We start from the raw sequence: 18,335 nt of genomic DNA, 5'->3' as shown, positions 1-18,335 counted from the left end.
TTCATGTCTGATGCTAATGCTACAGAGGATTTGAGAAAATTAAAAAAAAAACTTAAAACTTTTATACAAATGTACCATAATTGCGTGTTTTTAAAACGTTTATCGTAATTGTTTCATGATACATAAATACATTTATATAGTAAACAAACTACACATAAGCAAGAATAAAACTGCAAAAAGTTTTTCAGCTTAGACAAAAAAATTTTATGAAAAAAACCTAAAGAAAAGTTTTGTTCTAGTTTTAATCAAGAAACCAAGTAAAAAACTTAGTTGTAGGTGAAATTTTAATTGGAGTAGAACTAATTGAAATTTGTCTTAAACAAAATTTCACTATTTACTCAAAGTTATTCTAGTAAATTGAAAGGATTGAACTGTTAAGCAAACTTAAAGTTTATAATAAATTGTGTTTAACATTTCTTAAATAGTTTCTGCGCCTGTGTAATTAAAACGTTTTGTGTTTTCCATTTGTTTTGTTGTTAATGAAAATGAAAGTTGATTAATAGTTAAAAGTTTAAATACTCATACATAAACAAATGTACATAAAAATACTCACACCTGTAATTATTTATTAAGTAGTTGGTTGATACAACTAACAAGTGTTAAATTCGAAGCCATTTAAAAGCAAAAAATACTTAAATACATTCATGCACGTTTATTTTGTAGATTCGGTTAATTTATTTTTATTTTATTACTTTTATGTGTTGGTGTGTATTAAGTTGTGGTAGAAATGGTAAAATGAGAAAGCGGGAGAATTGGTATGCATATGCAAAATTTTGTTTAAAAATGTGGTAGAAATTTTATCTGTTAAATTTTTTTACAGCATACATTTAGGTGTTTCGAATTTCTCTTACCAGTGAAAAACAAAAGATTTAAGACACAAACCTCTTACCTAGTTTTCGATTTATACAGTACATGCTTGAATATTATTGATAGTGAATTTTTAAAGCATAATATTTTGATAACGTTCAAAATATAATTTATGTTTGCAGTTAATATTAACACAGCTTCCATTCCATACTTATGGAACATCAAATCAAATTCCACCGATGCTACACACAAGTAATAAAATATAGTCGGTCGTCCGACCACATGATACTCTACAATCTAGAGTCTAAGGCTATAGTCTGGACTATAAACTAGACTATAGATTAGACAATAGACTGGACTATAAACTAGACTATAGATTAGACAATAGACTGGACTATAAACTAGACTATAGACTAGACTATAGACTAGACTATAGACTAGACTATAGACTAGACTATAGACTAGACTATAGACTAGACTATAGACTAGACTATAGACTAGACTATAGACTAGACTATAGACTAGACTATAGACTAGACTATAGACTAGACTATAGACTAGACTATAGACTAGACTATAGACTAGACTATAGACTAGACTATAGACTAGACTATAGACTAGACTATAGACTAGACTATAGACTAGACTATAGACTAGACTATAGACTAGACTATAGACTAGACTATAGACTAGACTATAGACTAGACTATAGACTAGACTATAGACTAGACTATAGACTAGACTATAGACTAGACTATAGACTAGACTATAGACTAGACTATAGACTAGACTAGACTATAGACTAGACTATAGACTAGACTATAGACTAGACTATAGACTAGACTATAGACTAGACTATAGACTAGACTATAGACTAGACTATAGACTAGACTATAGACTAGACTATAGACTAGACTATAGACTAGACTATAGACTAGACTATAGACTAGACTATAGACTAGACTATAGACTAGACTATAGACTAGACTATAGACTAGACTATAGACTAGACTATAGACTAGACTATAGACTAGACTATAGACTAGACTATAGACTAGACTATAGACTAGACTATAGACTAGACTATAGACTAGACTATAGACTAGACTATAGACTAGACTATAGACTAGACTATAGACTAGACTATAGACTAGACTATAGACTAGACTATAGACTAGACTATAGACTAGACTATAGACTAGACTATAGACTAGACTATAGACTAGACTATAGACTAGACTATAGACTAGACTATAGACTAGACTATAGACTAGACTATAGACTAGACTATAGACTAGACTATAGACTAGACTATAGACTAGACTATAGACTAGACTATAGACTAGACTATAGACTAGACTATAGACTAGACTATAGACTAGACTAGACTATAGACTAGACTATAGACTAGACTATAGACTAGACTATAGACTAGACTATAGACTAGACTATAGACTAGACTATAGACTAGACTATAGACTAGACTATAGACTAGACTATAGACTAGGACTATAGACTAGACTATAGACTAGACTATAGACTAGACTATAGACTAGACTATAGACTAGACTATAGACTAGACTATAGACTAGACTATAGACTAGACTATAGACTAGACTATAGACTAGACTATAGACTAGACTATAGACTAGACTATAGACTAGACTATACTAGACTATAGACTAGACTATAGACTAGACTATAGACTAGACTATAGACTAGACTATAGACTAGACTATAGACTAGACTATAGACTAGACTATAGACTAGACTATAGACTAGACTATAGACTAGACTAAACTATAGACTAGACTATAGACTAGACTATAGACTAGACTATAGACTAGACTATAGACTAGACTATAGACTAGACTATAGACTAGACTATAGACTAGACTATAGCCTAGACTATAGACTAGAATAAGACTAGACTATAGACTAGACTATAGACTAGACTATAGACTAGACTATAGACTAGACTATAGACTAGGACTATAGACTAGACTATAGACTAGACTATAGACTAGACTATAGACTAGACTATAGACTAGACTATAGACTAGACTATAGACTAGACTATAGACTAGACTATGACTACATAGACTAGACTATAATAGACTATAGACCTATAGACTAGACTATAGACTAGACTATAGACTAGACTATAGAATGACTATAGACTAGACTATAGACTAGACTATAGACTAGACTATAGACTAGCTATAGACTAGACTATAGACTAGACTATAGACTAGACTATAGACTAGACTATAGACTAGACTATAGACTAGACTATAGACTAGACTATAGACTAGACATATAGACTAGACTATAGACTAGACTATAGACTAGACTATAGACTAGACTATAGACTAGTACTATAGACTAGACTATAGACTAGACTATAGACTAGACTATAGACTAGACTATAGACTAGACTATAGACTAGACTAGACTAGACTAGACCAGGGGTCGGCAAACTATGGCTCGCGAGCCAAATGCGGCTCTTTGGATGTGGAGCTGTGGCTCTTTAGTTTCATACACACATTTTATTTATTTTATAAAAGAATATTTATTTATATATTTTAAAATTTTCGGAATTGATTAACGAGCAGTGTTTCTACAATATACATACAGAACTTTTTAACTTTGCTTAATCGTTCTGTACATGAACGAAACAAAAACATATACTTTTTGAGTGAGAAAGAAAGAAAACAACACAATTAGCTTTTCGCTCATTTCCTTGCTTTTACAATCGTACATTTGAGAATAAATCCTCATTAAACCATTTGGAATTGGATCTCTAGAAATGCAAAGTTAAAAGCAAGTTGGAAGAGTTAGGTAAAAAGCCAACTAATAAATGAAAACTTAGAGTCATTTTTGAAACTTTAAACAACAAGTTATGATCCAATCTTTCTAAAGCCATACAAACCTATCACTCCCATTGAATTTGTTCCATGTACAAGTTAATATTGTAAGAAAATTTTTAATTCTTTAAAGTGTTAATTGAAAAGTTCCTAAAAACAAACAAACAAACTCCTACGAAGTGCAATTAAATAAAATGTAGAACATGATCATACATTCCGAAATTTTCGTGTTTTTCGAATTAAAAGATATTTTTTGGAAATTTAAAATATAGTAACTAATTTATGTGGAGAGTTTGGATACAGTTAAATACTAAAAACTTGGTCTATATGAAAACTTTAAACTTTAATCTTTTTTTAAAGAATTTTATATTTTTTGAACGCTTTCTATAAAAAGGTGCCAAAAAATTAAAAATTTTTAAATATTGCACGTTTTAATAACAGTGATCTATGAAAGATTGATATATTTTTTGCATAAAAGTTTTGGCTATAAATAAATAATTGACCAGAAAGCGTATTATGGACCCATCCTTACAAAATTTGGTAATGAGATTTTGGATCCCATGAAACTTGTTTGTGTTGATTTTCATCACTACCCAGCAAAAAGAGACGTGCAAAAAAAGTAGTAAATGCATGGGTTGAACTGATAATGAACTGGTTCATATTTAGGGGAAACATGCATGATTTTAACATTAGCGTGTCATTGGCATGCATGGGTTCGTATTTGCAAAAATAGTTCGTCATTTAAATGAGTTCTTATAACCAATGAATATTCGATTTTAATTAATGTCATTTTTAATCTATCGTATGCAAAAAACATAAAGAAAAACGCCTTCATAACGTATAATGTGCATTATGCAGAATTTGAATTTGTAAAATTTTGACTTCAAGAAGCTATTACTCAGTGACCGGGAAAGATAATTGAACAAAACTTTTTGTATATTATTTATTAAGGTGTATATAATCGACTAGCTTTAAAGAAATTGTTTTTGCTTTCGTAATTAGGGAACTTTTTTGCAAAAAAAAAGATTGCTAAGTCATGGTCAAAAATTAAAATTTTAAAATTTAAACTTAAATATTTTTGTTTATATGAGAATAAAATTATTATAATCAGCATAATTTTACTTTACTAAGTCATATACAATAAAAAAAAATTATTTCATCAAAATCGGCGCATATTTGTTAATGTTACAAGGACCACAAATATTTCACATTCAAAATTATGAATAAAGACACATGACTCTGTATTTGAAACTAAATTTGTTGTTTAGTTCAATTTTTTTTCATAAGATACAAGAATATATATAATTCTAAAAATAAAACATAACATTTATAAAGAAACTTAATTTTTTTCCGATAACTGACATATAATTTTTATACATACCGGGATATGTTGGGTATTGATACACGAGGTAAAAATAGAAAATCGGTCATAAATCGGTTTAAAATATATATATTTAGCTTATGGAAAATGTATAGAAAACTTTACTCTGAAAGCATAGTCCAAATTACAAGCCGATACGATATATAGACCTCGAGATATATCACTTCAAAAATGAAAAACATACACGGGTATGTGGGTATTGACATAACGGTTAAGTCAATTATGATCGTTAGAGTAATTTTTTTAAAGGGGCCTTATATTGGGGTTGGTCAATTATGGTTCGATGTCCGCAATACATCACAAAAAAAACTTGTGGAAAATTTTATCTCGATTGCTGCCTAATTAATATACATAACTATGACACTTTATACTGTATTATGGCAAATGCCTTTTAAATGATATCACTGTCGCCCCACTCTAATAAACTTTTATATCTTTATATAACAAGTGTTAAAAACGCATTCGAGTGACCCACAAAAATTCATTTGTAATGTTTTAATAAACAAACATTTTGTGGCTCTTTTAAAACCCATGTTTTGTAAACTGTAAGTTTTGGCTCTTCCGACTCAAAAGTTTGCCGACCCCTGGACTAGACTATAGACTAGTCTAACAACAAAAATTCCTGCTGTTTCTTCTTTTCATTTTGCATTAATAAACACTAAAGTGTATACACCATTTCAAGATGAAATGCAAAAGATAATAATTTAGTGAAGAAATCAAAAATATTGATAAATAAATTTTAATCGAAAAAATGCAATTAGTTATTAAGAAAATTGTAAATTTATGGTGAGAAAATGTGAATTGAAGTTATGAAAATACGTATTGAAATTAAAAAATCTAATTTAATATTGTTAAATATAACAATTAGGTATTGAGAAAATGCAAAATATAAATGAGAAAGTGTGAAATGAATTGGAGATTATTGCTTAATATTGAGAAAACACTCATGGAGAATGAGATATACAAGATAATATTTAAAACATATAAAACAGTATTTGTTAACTAAAAGAGATATTGAGAAATTTTACTTTTGAGTTATTTTAATTCATATCTTCATAATTTGCAAAATAAAAATTTCTCAATTTTCAACCTTAAATTATTCAATTCAAAATAAAAACTAAAATCGTTGTTAATTGTAATTACCAATCTCTATAGAAACATTTTCATTAAGAATTGAAAGAGTAATTGCAGTATAGTATTTAAGTGAGAGTTACTGTTTCACTATACAATCCAGCAGAAGATTAATAGAACAAATAGTTTTGTAACCGTGATAAAAAAATAGTAGCATGTGTATATGAAGTCAATGGAAAAAGAATTGAATGAATACAATAAGAATAATGAAAGAAACTTAATAAGAAAATTGCAGTAGAAACTAAATTAAATTGCATTGTGACAGAAAGAAAAAGAAATTAGTTTTGAAGACAAAAGAAAAAAAAATTGTCAATGAAAATTAGAAGGCAACCAAAAAAATCGACTTGATTTATTAAAGACATGCTCTATTAAAACAAAATAAATATAAAATAAAGTAAGAGCGAGCACAGCGTACTATATTTTGCCATAAATACTTTTTATAAGATTTAACTACATAAATGTTATTTAATTTTGGAATAAAATCGAATATGAAATATGGAATTGATTCTGGGCCGAAGAAATATGTTGTCAACATTTTATCTCTAATATTTAAAGAAATATAAAAAATTAAATCTTTACTGGTTTCCTTTCCTTCATGCATTAGAACTCTGTCCATCATATGAAGTAATATCAATAGTACTAATGAGATTATTTTCAATTCACTTTAACTCTGTTTGAAGTTTTTTCCTCGCAATATACTAATATTTGCAAAATAAAATAAAGTACTTTACAAAAAAAAAAACTTATTCCCAAAATCGATAAAAAATATTTCCATTCAATTATTTTGCATTTTTAAAATGTACCTGCATAGTATAATAGAATATGTATATAATTACTTGTGGTATTTTTTTTATATTTCAAGTTTAAAAAGTAAATTTCTAATAAATGCCAACAATTTCACTGTCACTGATAATACAATTCAATGAAAAACTACATGCAACATGAACATCAATTTTATTTACATTGAAATCTCATAAAAGAAAAACAACAAAAACTGTAACAACAATTGAATCTAGTTATTTACTTCCAGCTAACTTCAAATAGCTACTTCCTCATAACATGCAATATTGCCACAAAAATTGAGGCATTATTCATAGAAATAACATTAAAAAACAATATACTACCACGTTTATTAATAACTAAAAAGTTTATATGAAGATAGGAAAATAAAACTATGTCAGGAGAACAAACTACAAAAATACATAAAAATAAAAAAAAAACTAAAGTTGTAGTCATGTTATATTTGAAAGTATAAGATAGAACATATGTATGCACATGGAACTGTGTGCATAAGGGTGGTGGTAAAAATTATTGTCCATGTTTGCCATTATACTTAAAAAGAACTTTATAAGCTCCAACTGACATTATATACTTATTTCAAGTCTAGATTCGAGTTCATATGGATAGATCATTCCATAGTCATGTTATAGTCTACTATATAGTCTATATTCCAGACTAGTCTCTAGTCAATGTTCTTGACAAGTCACTATTCCTAATCCTAATCTACATATGTTTTAGATAAGTCAATGGTGTCGACTAGCTCTTAATCTATGTTTTAGATAAGTCAATGTTGTGGACTAGCTCCTAGTCTGTGATAGGGGTCTAATTTTTAGCTTATACAGTAAAATTTTTGAAATATAGTTAGGTCCATTAACACCTATTCGAAAAGATTGCGGACAATTTTTTTAACATATTCTACTGAGATCAAGATTTTTAATCGCTAAAGGAACTTAGGCCCTTTGCAAAAAAATATTTTTTATTTTTCTCCTATCTATTCTATAAGAAAGCGTTCAACGGGACCCCCTTTGTTCATATATAGACTACTTCCTAGTTTATGTTATGGACATAATTTATATTATAGACTAAGTAGTTGCTATTCTATGTCAGAGTCTAGTTCCTAGTCTATATTATATACTAGTTCCTTGTATATGTTATAGACTAATTTCAATTTTATGGACATGTTATACGCATACAACAAATAGTCCTTTTCTTCAAGTTTAGAATACCTCCCGCTGAGCTATAAATATATTAGAGTTTTAAAATTATAATCTCTGTTTATTCGCTGTCATATGTAGGTATCAGATAATATAAATGAAATTGGTTGGCTGCCTACAAATGGCCACCACCTTAATGATACTGGGGGTATATTGTAAACTCGATACATGATTCTTTCATTCATTCATCCAAATATAATTAATATTGTATCGTTTGTCACATGAAATTCTTGTTCTATGCAAACTAGTTCTATAATAATACTATCTAGTCTATATTATCGATTTGTGTTCTTCTTTTCTATATATGAGGAATTTCGTGTCAAGTGAACCAACTTTAAAAATCGATGTCTTCCGATTTGGATGAAATTTGCACAAACGTTAGTACTATTGGATAGTAGGTCAGACACAAATGTTCTTCTTTTCTATATATGAGGAATTTCGTGTCTAGTGAACCAACTTTAAAAATTGATTTCTTCGATTTGGATGAAATTTGCAGAAACGTTAGTACTAATGGATAGTAGGTCAGACACAAATGTTCAGCTCTATCGGTCAAGAACTGACGGACTTAGAGGGTGTCAAAGTTGCACATTTTGGTCATACAGGGTTTTATTAAAATGAGTGTCAGAGTTGGGGGTAGTGCACTAAATTTCCAGTTTCCACTAAAAGTTAGTGATAGTGCAAAATTTTTCACTATCACTAATAGCTATTTAGTGGTGAGTTGAAAAATAACAGCCTCACTAAGCAATAGTGGTAGTGGTAAAAGAAAAATTTTCACTAAAATTAATTTAGTGATAGTGAGAAACCTTTTTTTTACAGCTTAGTGCAATTTTTTTTCTCCACTAACAGGATAGTGGAAAAATATAATCATTCACTAATGTTAATGGGACTCAAAAACATATCATTATATTGAATTATTTTATAATTTTTTATTTTTATTATTTATTAAATTAATTAAGACTAATATTAAAGTAGTAATAAAAAAACATAAGAAAATAATTATACAAAAAAATAAGGAATTTTCATTAAAACACACAGCTGTTTTGTTTATGTTTGTCATAGAAAAATAGAGCATGCTCTAATTGATAAAAAATTACATATATATTTCCATGTGTATTTTACATATGCAATGTTTCATATGTATCAGACGATATGTACAACTTTTACATATGGAAAATTTGACAGTACATATGTATGTAAAATACATGCCGTGTGATAACACCTTTAAAAATTTTAAGTTTTTATTTAATTTTTTTATGCAATAAAAAATAATAAAATGAAAATATTTTGACTATATTTTCAATTTGTTTGAAATATTTTTATAAACACTATTTTTTTGAGATTTTAGTGCATATAATATAATTAAAGCATTCATGTAGTGACTGTTAAAAATTTGCACTATTTTATTGTAGTGCAAAATTTTCACTACCACTAATGGTTAGTGGTAGTGGAAAAATTTTACACTACCACTAATTTTTTTAGTGGTAGTTAAAACATGTTTCACTACCACTAATTTTTTTAGTGGTAGTTACGATATGTTTCACTACCACTATAGTGATGAAAAATAGTGGAAAATCAAAATGTTGTCACTATAGTGGGATTTAGTGAAAACCTTAGTGCACTAAATATTTAGTGCACTACCCCCAACTCTGATGAGTGTAACTTTTCACCTATTGATCCTAGCAATATAGCTATTTCTTCATTCTTTTCAAAAAATTATTTTTTAATATTTTTTTTTAATTTTTTTTCTTAAAGGGCTTTATAGTCCCATAATGGGATGCGAGTGGGATATGGACCTTTTTTTCGTATTTTTTTTTTTTTAGAATGCTTAGACCATTTCCTTGGAATGCAAGGGGCATATATGCTTTTGGAGTTAAAATATTTGTTATATATATCCCACTCGCATCCCACTAAGTAATCACAAAGCTCTTAAAGGCAATGGTCTAAGCTTCTTTTGAGAAAAAAATATTCAACAAAAACTTCCATTTTGAAAAAAAAATAGGAAAATTAAGTGCCAAAAATTTAAAAAAATTTTATTCATGAGTTGAAAAATAATTTTTTTGATAGACATCCCACTCGCATCCCATTATGGGACTATAAAGCCCTTCAAGGAAATTGTATAAGCTTTCTTTTAAGCCAAAAAAAGGGGACCATTTAAAAAAAATTTAAAAAAAAAATATTTAAAAAGAAAAAAATTTAAAAAATTAAAAAAAAAATTTTAAATTTTAAAAAATTAAAAAAAAATTGGACAATTTTTGTTAGGACCAATAGGTGAAAAGTTACACTCATTTGAATAAAACCCTATATGACCAAAATGTTCAACTTTGACCCCCTCTAAGTCCGGCAGTTCTTGACCGATAGAGCTAAAAATTTGTGCCTTTCGTCAAAATCGATGTTTTGAGTTGGATTACTTGACATGAAATTCCCCATATGTATGTATAAATAATATGTATTCTGTAATATTTTCTAAAGTATGTAATATAATCTGGAACTCGTTTAGCAAATTGTCATAAAATTCTTGCAATATGCAACAAAATCATACAATATTTAAAATTTTTAAATATATGCTGGAGCAGATTATATTTATTATTTGACACATTTTTTCAGATATGATATTTACCTTTAGTTCATAACTTAATTACAAAACAAAAATATTATTTAAAGTTAAAAAAAACATTGACAAATCATTGTTATTAATAATAACAATATTAAAAATTTAACAATATTTTATTGTTATAAACGTACATATATAACATTTACCAGCATCACGTACAAGCAATCAAATAAAATATTATTAAAATTAAGTTATTTCCTATAGAGCGCAAAATTTTTTTTAGTAAATAAAAAGAATAAAAACCAAAATTAACGAAGCGAAAAACTGATGAATTAAAAAAGGAAAATTATTGTTAATTATATTGAATGCAAAAAATGCACAAAGCAACAAAACGAAATATTTAACAGACAGTAAAATGTGAAACGAGTTAATAAAGGTGCGTTCACACCTATCAAATATTTGACGAAAAATATGTAACCACTAGTTTTTATATATGTATTCAAAGATATATCAAATCTGTGTAAATAAACAGGAATCACGTCATTTTCATTAAATATTTGATAAGTGTGAATGTAGTTTTAGAATGTGAAATAGATAACTTGTGTGGATATTTAACACAACTATTAAACTACTCAACGCCAATCAACTGATTCTTTGTAAGATCGGTTGAGATCAATAATGGTCCGATCCCAATGTAATTTTTTAGTCAGATATTATTTTTTGTTAAATGTTTATGATATCTGGTAGAGGTTTTGGTTCATAAAAAAAAAACTTAATTATCATTAACTAATTTTCGGAAGAAATAATAGGATCAAATGTGATTGAATTTATAGACATTATTTGTGAAAATTTTCATTCCTCAAAACTTCTTCCGTTTGGGTTCTATCTTCGCAAAAATATGAAGAAAAATATGCGAAAAATCGTTGAACTGCGAAATGGTGCTATTATTTTAACAGCAACTGTATATTTTCTTTCTTAGTTTCTTTATTTCAAAATTTCTCTTTTTAATCCATTGATTATAGCTAGCTAATCGTATTAAAAGATTTGTGATCTGTTGGTCTAGCTGACACATCTTTTATAACTAACGGTATACAGACAACAGTCTATGTAAGTTTATTGGGACAGGTCAACGTTATCTTATAAAATAAGCCTAAAAATTTACAGAAAATTCCTAACTTCATTATAAAACTATTTAAAGTTATGACAAATAACACAAATAAAGTGTGAGTTGTATGTGTGTTTTTTTTAATTTTTTATTTTTTTTAAACTATTTATAATAATAAAGATGCTTTGTATTGAAATCTATTATGTTGAACTTTCTTAAACATTTGACATGGTTTCTTTTCGTTGCTAACACAAAATACAAAAAAAAAAAAAAACAATAATAAAATATAAACTCTAAAAAAACAAACTAAATGGAAATAACACAAAAATCTATTTAACAGCAGCCAATGAATACATGCATATGAGTTAGAGAAAAACTAGATAAAATTATTATAATTTTTTTCTTTAATAAAAAAAAATATATATGACTAAATATACTTAGAGAGATCATTATAATAATTGACTTGAGTCTACTTTTGATTACTTTACTAGCAAGCACACACAACAGGTCACATGAGCCAGTCACTCGGACAGCAGTTTTATAATTGTTTCACCAATAGGAGAATAAGTGTGTGTATGTGGATGGTTTTAGCTTTAGGGGATCGAGAAATAAGTTTAGGTTTTACACAGGTTTAAATGTTTTTTTTTTTTTTTTTTTTTTCATTGAGGTATTTTATTTTTTAAAGTGTTTGTTTATTTGAGAAGTCAAAAACTACTTTCACTGTCATCATTATTTTTGTTGATCATGATAATGATGCTGTTAATGACGCTGTTTTTTTCTTGTGGACTGAGTGTGTTAAGCTGCCTGTCGTAATAAATGCAAAAAAAAAAATACAATTTACAACAAGTTTTTGACGAAAGTTTTTGAAACTAAATATTGGGTAATGGAAATTTTTAAAAAAATAGTTTAAGAAACCATTTCTATGTTGTAAAAGTGATTGTAAGACTTTAAAAATAATCCCAGTTTAATTTTAGTTCGATTTTTATTCAAAATTTTAAGTTTTTGAGACCAGACCCTTTTATGCTTTTAAATAAAACACTGTTTTATATAAAACGTTTTTTTTTTTTCAATAAATTACTTTATTTGTTTTTTGTAAAAAATTTTTTCTTAGATTTTTTTGTGATGATTTTTTTCATTTTTGTAATGAAATGCTTTGTTTATGACAAAAATTTTATAACTTAAGTATTAACTATTGTTTTTTTTAAAGATTTATATTAAGATTGTGTCTGTTTTTTTTTAAATATTACAGCGTGTAAGTCAATAAATAAATGTGTGATTGGAATCGTTTAGTATTTGTTATAATTTAACAACTAATACTAATTTAAACAAACATAATAAAATAATAATAATAAATAAATAAATTATTACAACTATTTTAAAACAAATATTGATACAATTATTATTTTGTATTTGTGCGGCTATGGGGCAGTGTCAGTGATAATAGAAAGTTAGGAAAATAGAGATAGATAGCGGAAAGTGTTAAGAGTTTTAAGGATAGTTTTAAATAAGAGAGAAATTGAGAAAAGAAAAGAGAAAATATAGTTCTAGAATGTTTAAGAAAGTTGAGACAAAAATATTTAGTTTTAAGTGAGAATAAATGAGTAAAGTGTAGAAGTAGTTAAAAAGAGAAAGTAAAAAAATGAAATAGAGAGAAGCAGAGATAAAGACATAAACAGAGAAAGAGAGAGAGAGAAAGAGAGAGTATGATAGCTTTTGTAAAGGAAAGTGAAAGTATTTTGGAAATAAAAGCAGTGAGAGTAAAGCTTAAAAAGTTTAAAGAAATATAAAAGTTGAAAGAAATATAGCAAAAGTAATACTTTTGTTTTTAGAAAGAAAAGCTTTTAAATGAGCAATAGTTAAAAACAGCATTCATATGAGTAATAGTGATAGTGAAAGAGAGATAGTAATAGTTTAGTTTTTTAGATGATGAAAAAACTATGGCAAGTTATGGCGTTTTGTTGGCTAAAAACAAAACTAAATAAAAGATGAGACAATGAGAAAGAAATGAATAGATAAATGAAAAAAAAAGAGAGTGAGAGAAAAATGTTGCAAAATAAAACTGAAAATTCAACACAGTTAAGTCAAAGAGACATAGAAATAGTGTAAGAGTTAAACAGTTTAGCATATGAGAGAAAAATGAGTAGTCGGAAATAAATTGAAATAGCAGTTACATAATAAAGCTATGGAAGTTTGTTAAAAAAAAAACATTATTGTTATATTTAAGACTAGAATTAAACAAAAAATAGATGAAGTTTTTATAAGAATTAAACAGATTTGTACAGTAGGAAATATTGAAAGCAGTACAGAAAGAAAGATAGTAAATAATAGACTAGAAAGAGAATAAAGAGCAAACAGAAAAAAAGTTTAAATTATAGCAAAAGAAATAAAGTATTAAGTAAGAGATATAAAAGAAGCAAGAAAAGTCAAGGAAAAAGTTAAAGACTTTAGTAAGTGTAAATGTAAAAAGGATTTACAGTAATCACTTGAAAGAGAAAGTTTTTCATTAGTATGAAAAGAAAAAAAAAGAGAAAGTTGTAGATTATCAAATAGACTAAGTAGTTGAGAAAATAAATTTCTCTTTATGTTGTTGAGTATTGTTTTTCGTTATAAATCTGGTGCAATTATTATTTATTAAATTAGATATCAATCGACTTCTTGCTTTATGGTTGTGGGTTGGCGCCTCCCTAGCAGGAACAGGCCACTGGTTTTCTTTAGCTTTTATATATTACTTAACATGTGCTATTATATAATACATAAAAACTGTTATATAAATATTATATATACTATGTCTTATGTGTGTATAAACAAGTGCACACACACACTTATCTGTATTTAATGGTTTTTTTACTACTTTCGGTTCGTTGCTTATTATTGCTTTTTAACTTTTTTTGTATTTTTTGGAGATCCTTGGATCTCATTAGTTTTAAAATTATGCAAAAAAAATGAAAAAATAAAACAAAAAAACTAAAAAAATAAATTAAATAAATTATTAAAAATAAATTAAATAAATTAATTAACAAAAAGATAGTTTGTTATTTTAAACTTAATAAAAGAAAAAGTCTCGTTTTTGGGTTAAGTACACAAAGAAACCAGAACAATTTTGTACAAAATCTAAAACACAGAGTTGACATAAAGACTCTAAAAGTTTAGATCGAAAGCCAAACTTTAAGCTCTTTAGGTTTTATCAATAAATTAAACTCTTTTGTAATAGATTCAGTTACCTTGTTAAAGTTCCCTTTAACCCGAAGTCATTGAATAAGTCGTTGTATGTGTTGGCGTAAATTGTTAGAATTCAAAAATGTTTTAACTATTTTAACAGTCGTTGGGTTGTATAGTAATGTTCTGCTCGTTAAAGTAAAAGATTTTAAGTTAGTAGTTGTTTTAGTAGTGATAGTAGTTTGAGGATATTTGTATTTAAGCCTTGGGCTTTTGGGCGTTGTAGGCCAAATCTTGAGCGTCCAAGGAACGGCCCCAACCACCATGACCAGAACTGCCGTATGATCCTGATGAACCGACATCAGCGCTGTAGCCACTGCCATATGAATCATGGCTGACTGAGTGACTGGCACTGTGATGAGGATGGGCAACAACTTCATAGGTGACGTGTTTCTCTTGCGACAACAATTTCTTCAGGCCAATGACGGCAGAAAGTACCAAAGCGATTTTACCGATCAACAAAGCCTTACCGGCAATCAAAGCAATAGCACCCAAAAGCAAAGGCAAGAGAGCGGCAGCCTTTAAGGCAATCAAGGCAATGATGGGGCCCAAGATTTTGGCAGCCTTCTTCTTTTTGCCACGGCTTTCTTCGGGAGCATTAGGATCATCATTGCCGAACAAAGATTCAGAGACATCTTCCAAAGCACGACCGGTAGAGCTGACAGCTTGTACGATATCGGCACCCTTCAATTCAACCTTAATGGTGTGAGAGTTCAAGAAACCAGCAATACGGTTCATGGCCAAAGATTCGAATGATTCGTCACCAGAAATGGCACGGGCAGCTTCTTGCACAGGAGCATCGGGGGAACGTACAACGGTAACACCTTCGGTCAAAGCAAATTGATCGCGAGCTCCCAACACTTTATCCACAAAATTGAAGAGCTTATATTTCACGCAGGACACTGAATCCTTGCGCAGACAATCACTGTATATACTATCCATAATGTCATTATCGGAACCGACAGCATTGCGGGCATGACCGCGTGTTTCTTCGGCAGGTAGGGCAGCAGTAAGAGAAACTAAACACACAACACTGATTGCAACAAATTTGTGAGCCATTTTGATTTATTTTTTCTTTATTTGTTAAAAATTAATTTAATTTTTTGGTATTTTCTTTTTTGTTTGTTTTAAGTTCTTTAAATTTTCATTAAAGTCCTTGTCTTAATAACAACACACTACACTTTTTATTTCTTATTTTGTGGTAATGAATTTTTCGTTTGATTTTTTTTCTTGTTGAGTTTAAACCGTAAATATATTACGATAAAACACCACCGTTCGTTTTTTTGGTTATTTTAATATTTTTGTACAGATTTGGCCGAAACGCTTGTGTTAACGTTTGAACGAGTAAGGATGAAATGATACAATTTCCCCATGGTCTTAACAATTTATATACAAAAGCCTAAGACAACATAAGCAACAGCAAAAGCAGCAGCGTTGTCTTCTCTATGGCTCATAAATGCTGAGGCTGGCTAAAACAATAACAACAACAGCAATGATATGCAGCAAATACACAACAATAATAAAAAAAAGACTTGCTCAACAACATTTTCTTCTTTTTCATTCATGTATTCATTCATTTTCAACCAACCAAACAACCCAGTCAGTCATTCAGTCATCCAGCCAACTTAAGTTGTGTTACAAACGTAGTAAAACAATCATTCAGTTAGTCAAACAAACAACTGAACAATCAAGCAAACATACGTTAAGACGTTCAAATGTACGAACGTCGAACAAACAGTAGTTGTAGTAGAGCAAGTTTATGTCTTAAGTCTTTTGTTTTGCTTAACTTAGAAACTCTTGTTGCCTCTTCAGTTTGCTCCAAAATTACAAAAACAAAAAACTTTTTCCATTTATTTGTATTTTTTTATTAAGTTTTTGCCAAAATAAAACCAGTTTAAAATAGTCTTCTCTTTGGTTCAGTCTTAAGCATAAACACAGCAGCAGCAGCAGAAAAAGTCGAAAAAATGCTTTCGCTAAAAAAATTGTTTGTTGTTTTCATTTCGGTTGACGGTTGTTATTGAAATTGTTCATAATTCGTTGCAACAAGTTCATGTTACATTAACAACTTTCAATTGGTTGTTTTCATTAATTTTTTTTCCATTGTAACTGTAATTGTTCGTCGTTGTTGTTATAGTTTTTATTGCTATATGTGTATATAAAAACATAAAAACTTATGGCCATTTAATCTTCCTTAAATGTGTATATCTTCTTTATTTTTTTTTTAACTCGAATTACGATTAATTTGTTGCAGCTTAGTAAGTTTTGTTTAATGACGGCGATAAGTGAAAATATTGCAAAAATAAAATATTGATTTTAAGTTAATTAAGTTTGTTAAAATTTCAATTAATTCGATGAATTTAGATCTCTGTCAATAGCTTGTAATAAAACCTTAGGTCCCAAAATGAAAATAGTACCGTATTTGGCTTAGAGGACTTCATAAACCTTTCCAACCACTATGTCTGTAACAACCATATGATCTTGGCGATCCACATTATTTAGCGCTATAGTCAGTGACATAGGAATAATGGTTGACTTATTGGTATTATAATTAGGATAAGAAAAGCAACATACAATTCAATCCATTGAAGATCATTTTACCGATCAGGAAGTGGGTCAGTTTTGCAAAAAAAAACCTTGTTAGACACTTTCTGCACATTTTACTGACAACATTGAAAGATCTAACAACCGTGTATATCAGCTTTAATACTTCTATAACAGAATAATCGGCAGAGCCTCGGTCATGGCCGATCATATACTAACCTACACCAGTGTGTAGGCCCGATCTTTACGAAAATCGGCTGTATTATTTTGATTTTTGTAGAGATACTAGAATATTTAACATAATTGGGGGCTTAAAAGCCCTATTTGGATGGTAAGGTTATATCGGGGCTAGGTAAACTAATGAACCGATTTTAACTATTTTCAATAGGCTTCTTCCCTGGATCAAAAGAAACGTTTCTGCCATATTTTATTAAATGATCCTTAAAATTGCAACATATAGTTTGATTACAAGATTTACATGGACGGACATAACTAAATCGATCGGGCTACGCCGATTATATAATACCGTACATCTGTTACAAAAATAAAATGTGATTTAGTTTTCATAATAAAGCATTTAAGTTGAAGTGTACCTTGCATCAGATATACTTAAGCCATTTATTGTTGAATAAAATTGTGGACATTTAAGTCAAATTTTGAAAAAAATTTGCATAGGGGCTATGGTCAAATGAGAACCTATAATTATAAAATTCATGAGAGTCATTAAGGCTAGTACAGAATT

General features: G+C 28.6%; 1 protein-coding gene across 1 annotated transcript; it reads right to left on the bottom strand.

Annotated features, from left to right (window-relative positions):
- Positions 1-14,662: 14,662 nt before the first annotated feature.
- Positions 14,663-16,408, bottom strand: LOC119605944. The gene has a single exon (XM_037959299.1). The coding sequence runs from the start codon at positions 16,109-16,111 to the stop codon at positions 15,251-15,253; it is 861 nt and encodes a 286-aa protein (XP_037815227.1). The 5' UTR covers positions 16,112-16,408; the 3' UTR covers positions 14,663-15,250.
- Between the last annotated feature and the right edge of the window lie 1,927 nt (positions 16,409-18,335).

This window comes from Lucilia sericata, unplaced genomic scaffold, assembly GCF_015586225.1.
Source record: "Lucilia sericata isolate MDLA Ls3-8-SP2 unplaced genomic scaffold, ASM1558622v1 Contig000015F_arrow, whole genome shotgun sequence".
NCBI lineage: Eukaryota > Metazoa > Arthropoda > Insecta > Diptera > Calliphoridae > Lucilia > Lucilia sericata.
The sequence above is the reverse complement of the archived record's forward strand: the minus strand, read 5'-3'. Positions and strand labels throughout refer to the sequence as shown.

Coding starts and splice junctions, on each gene's coding strand:
- LOC119605944 (XM_037959299.1), bottom strand. CDS start 16,111: ATGGCTCACAAATTTGTTGCAATCAGTGTTGTGTGTTTAGTTTCTCTT.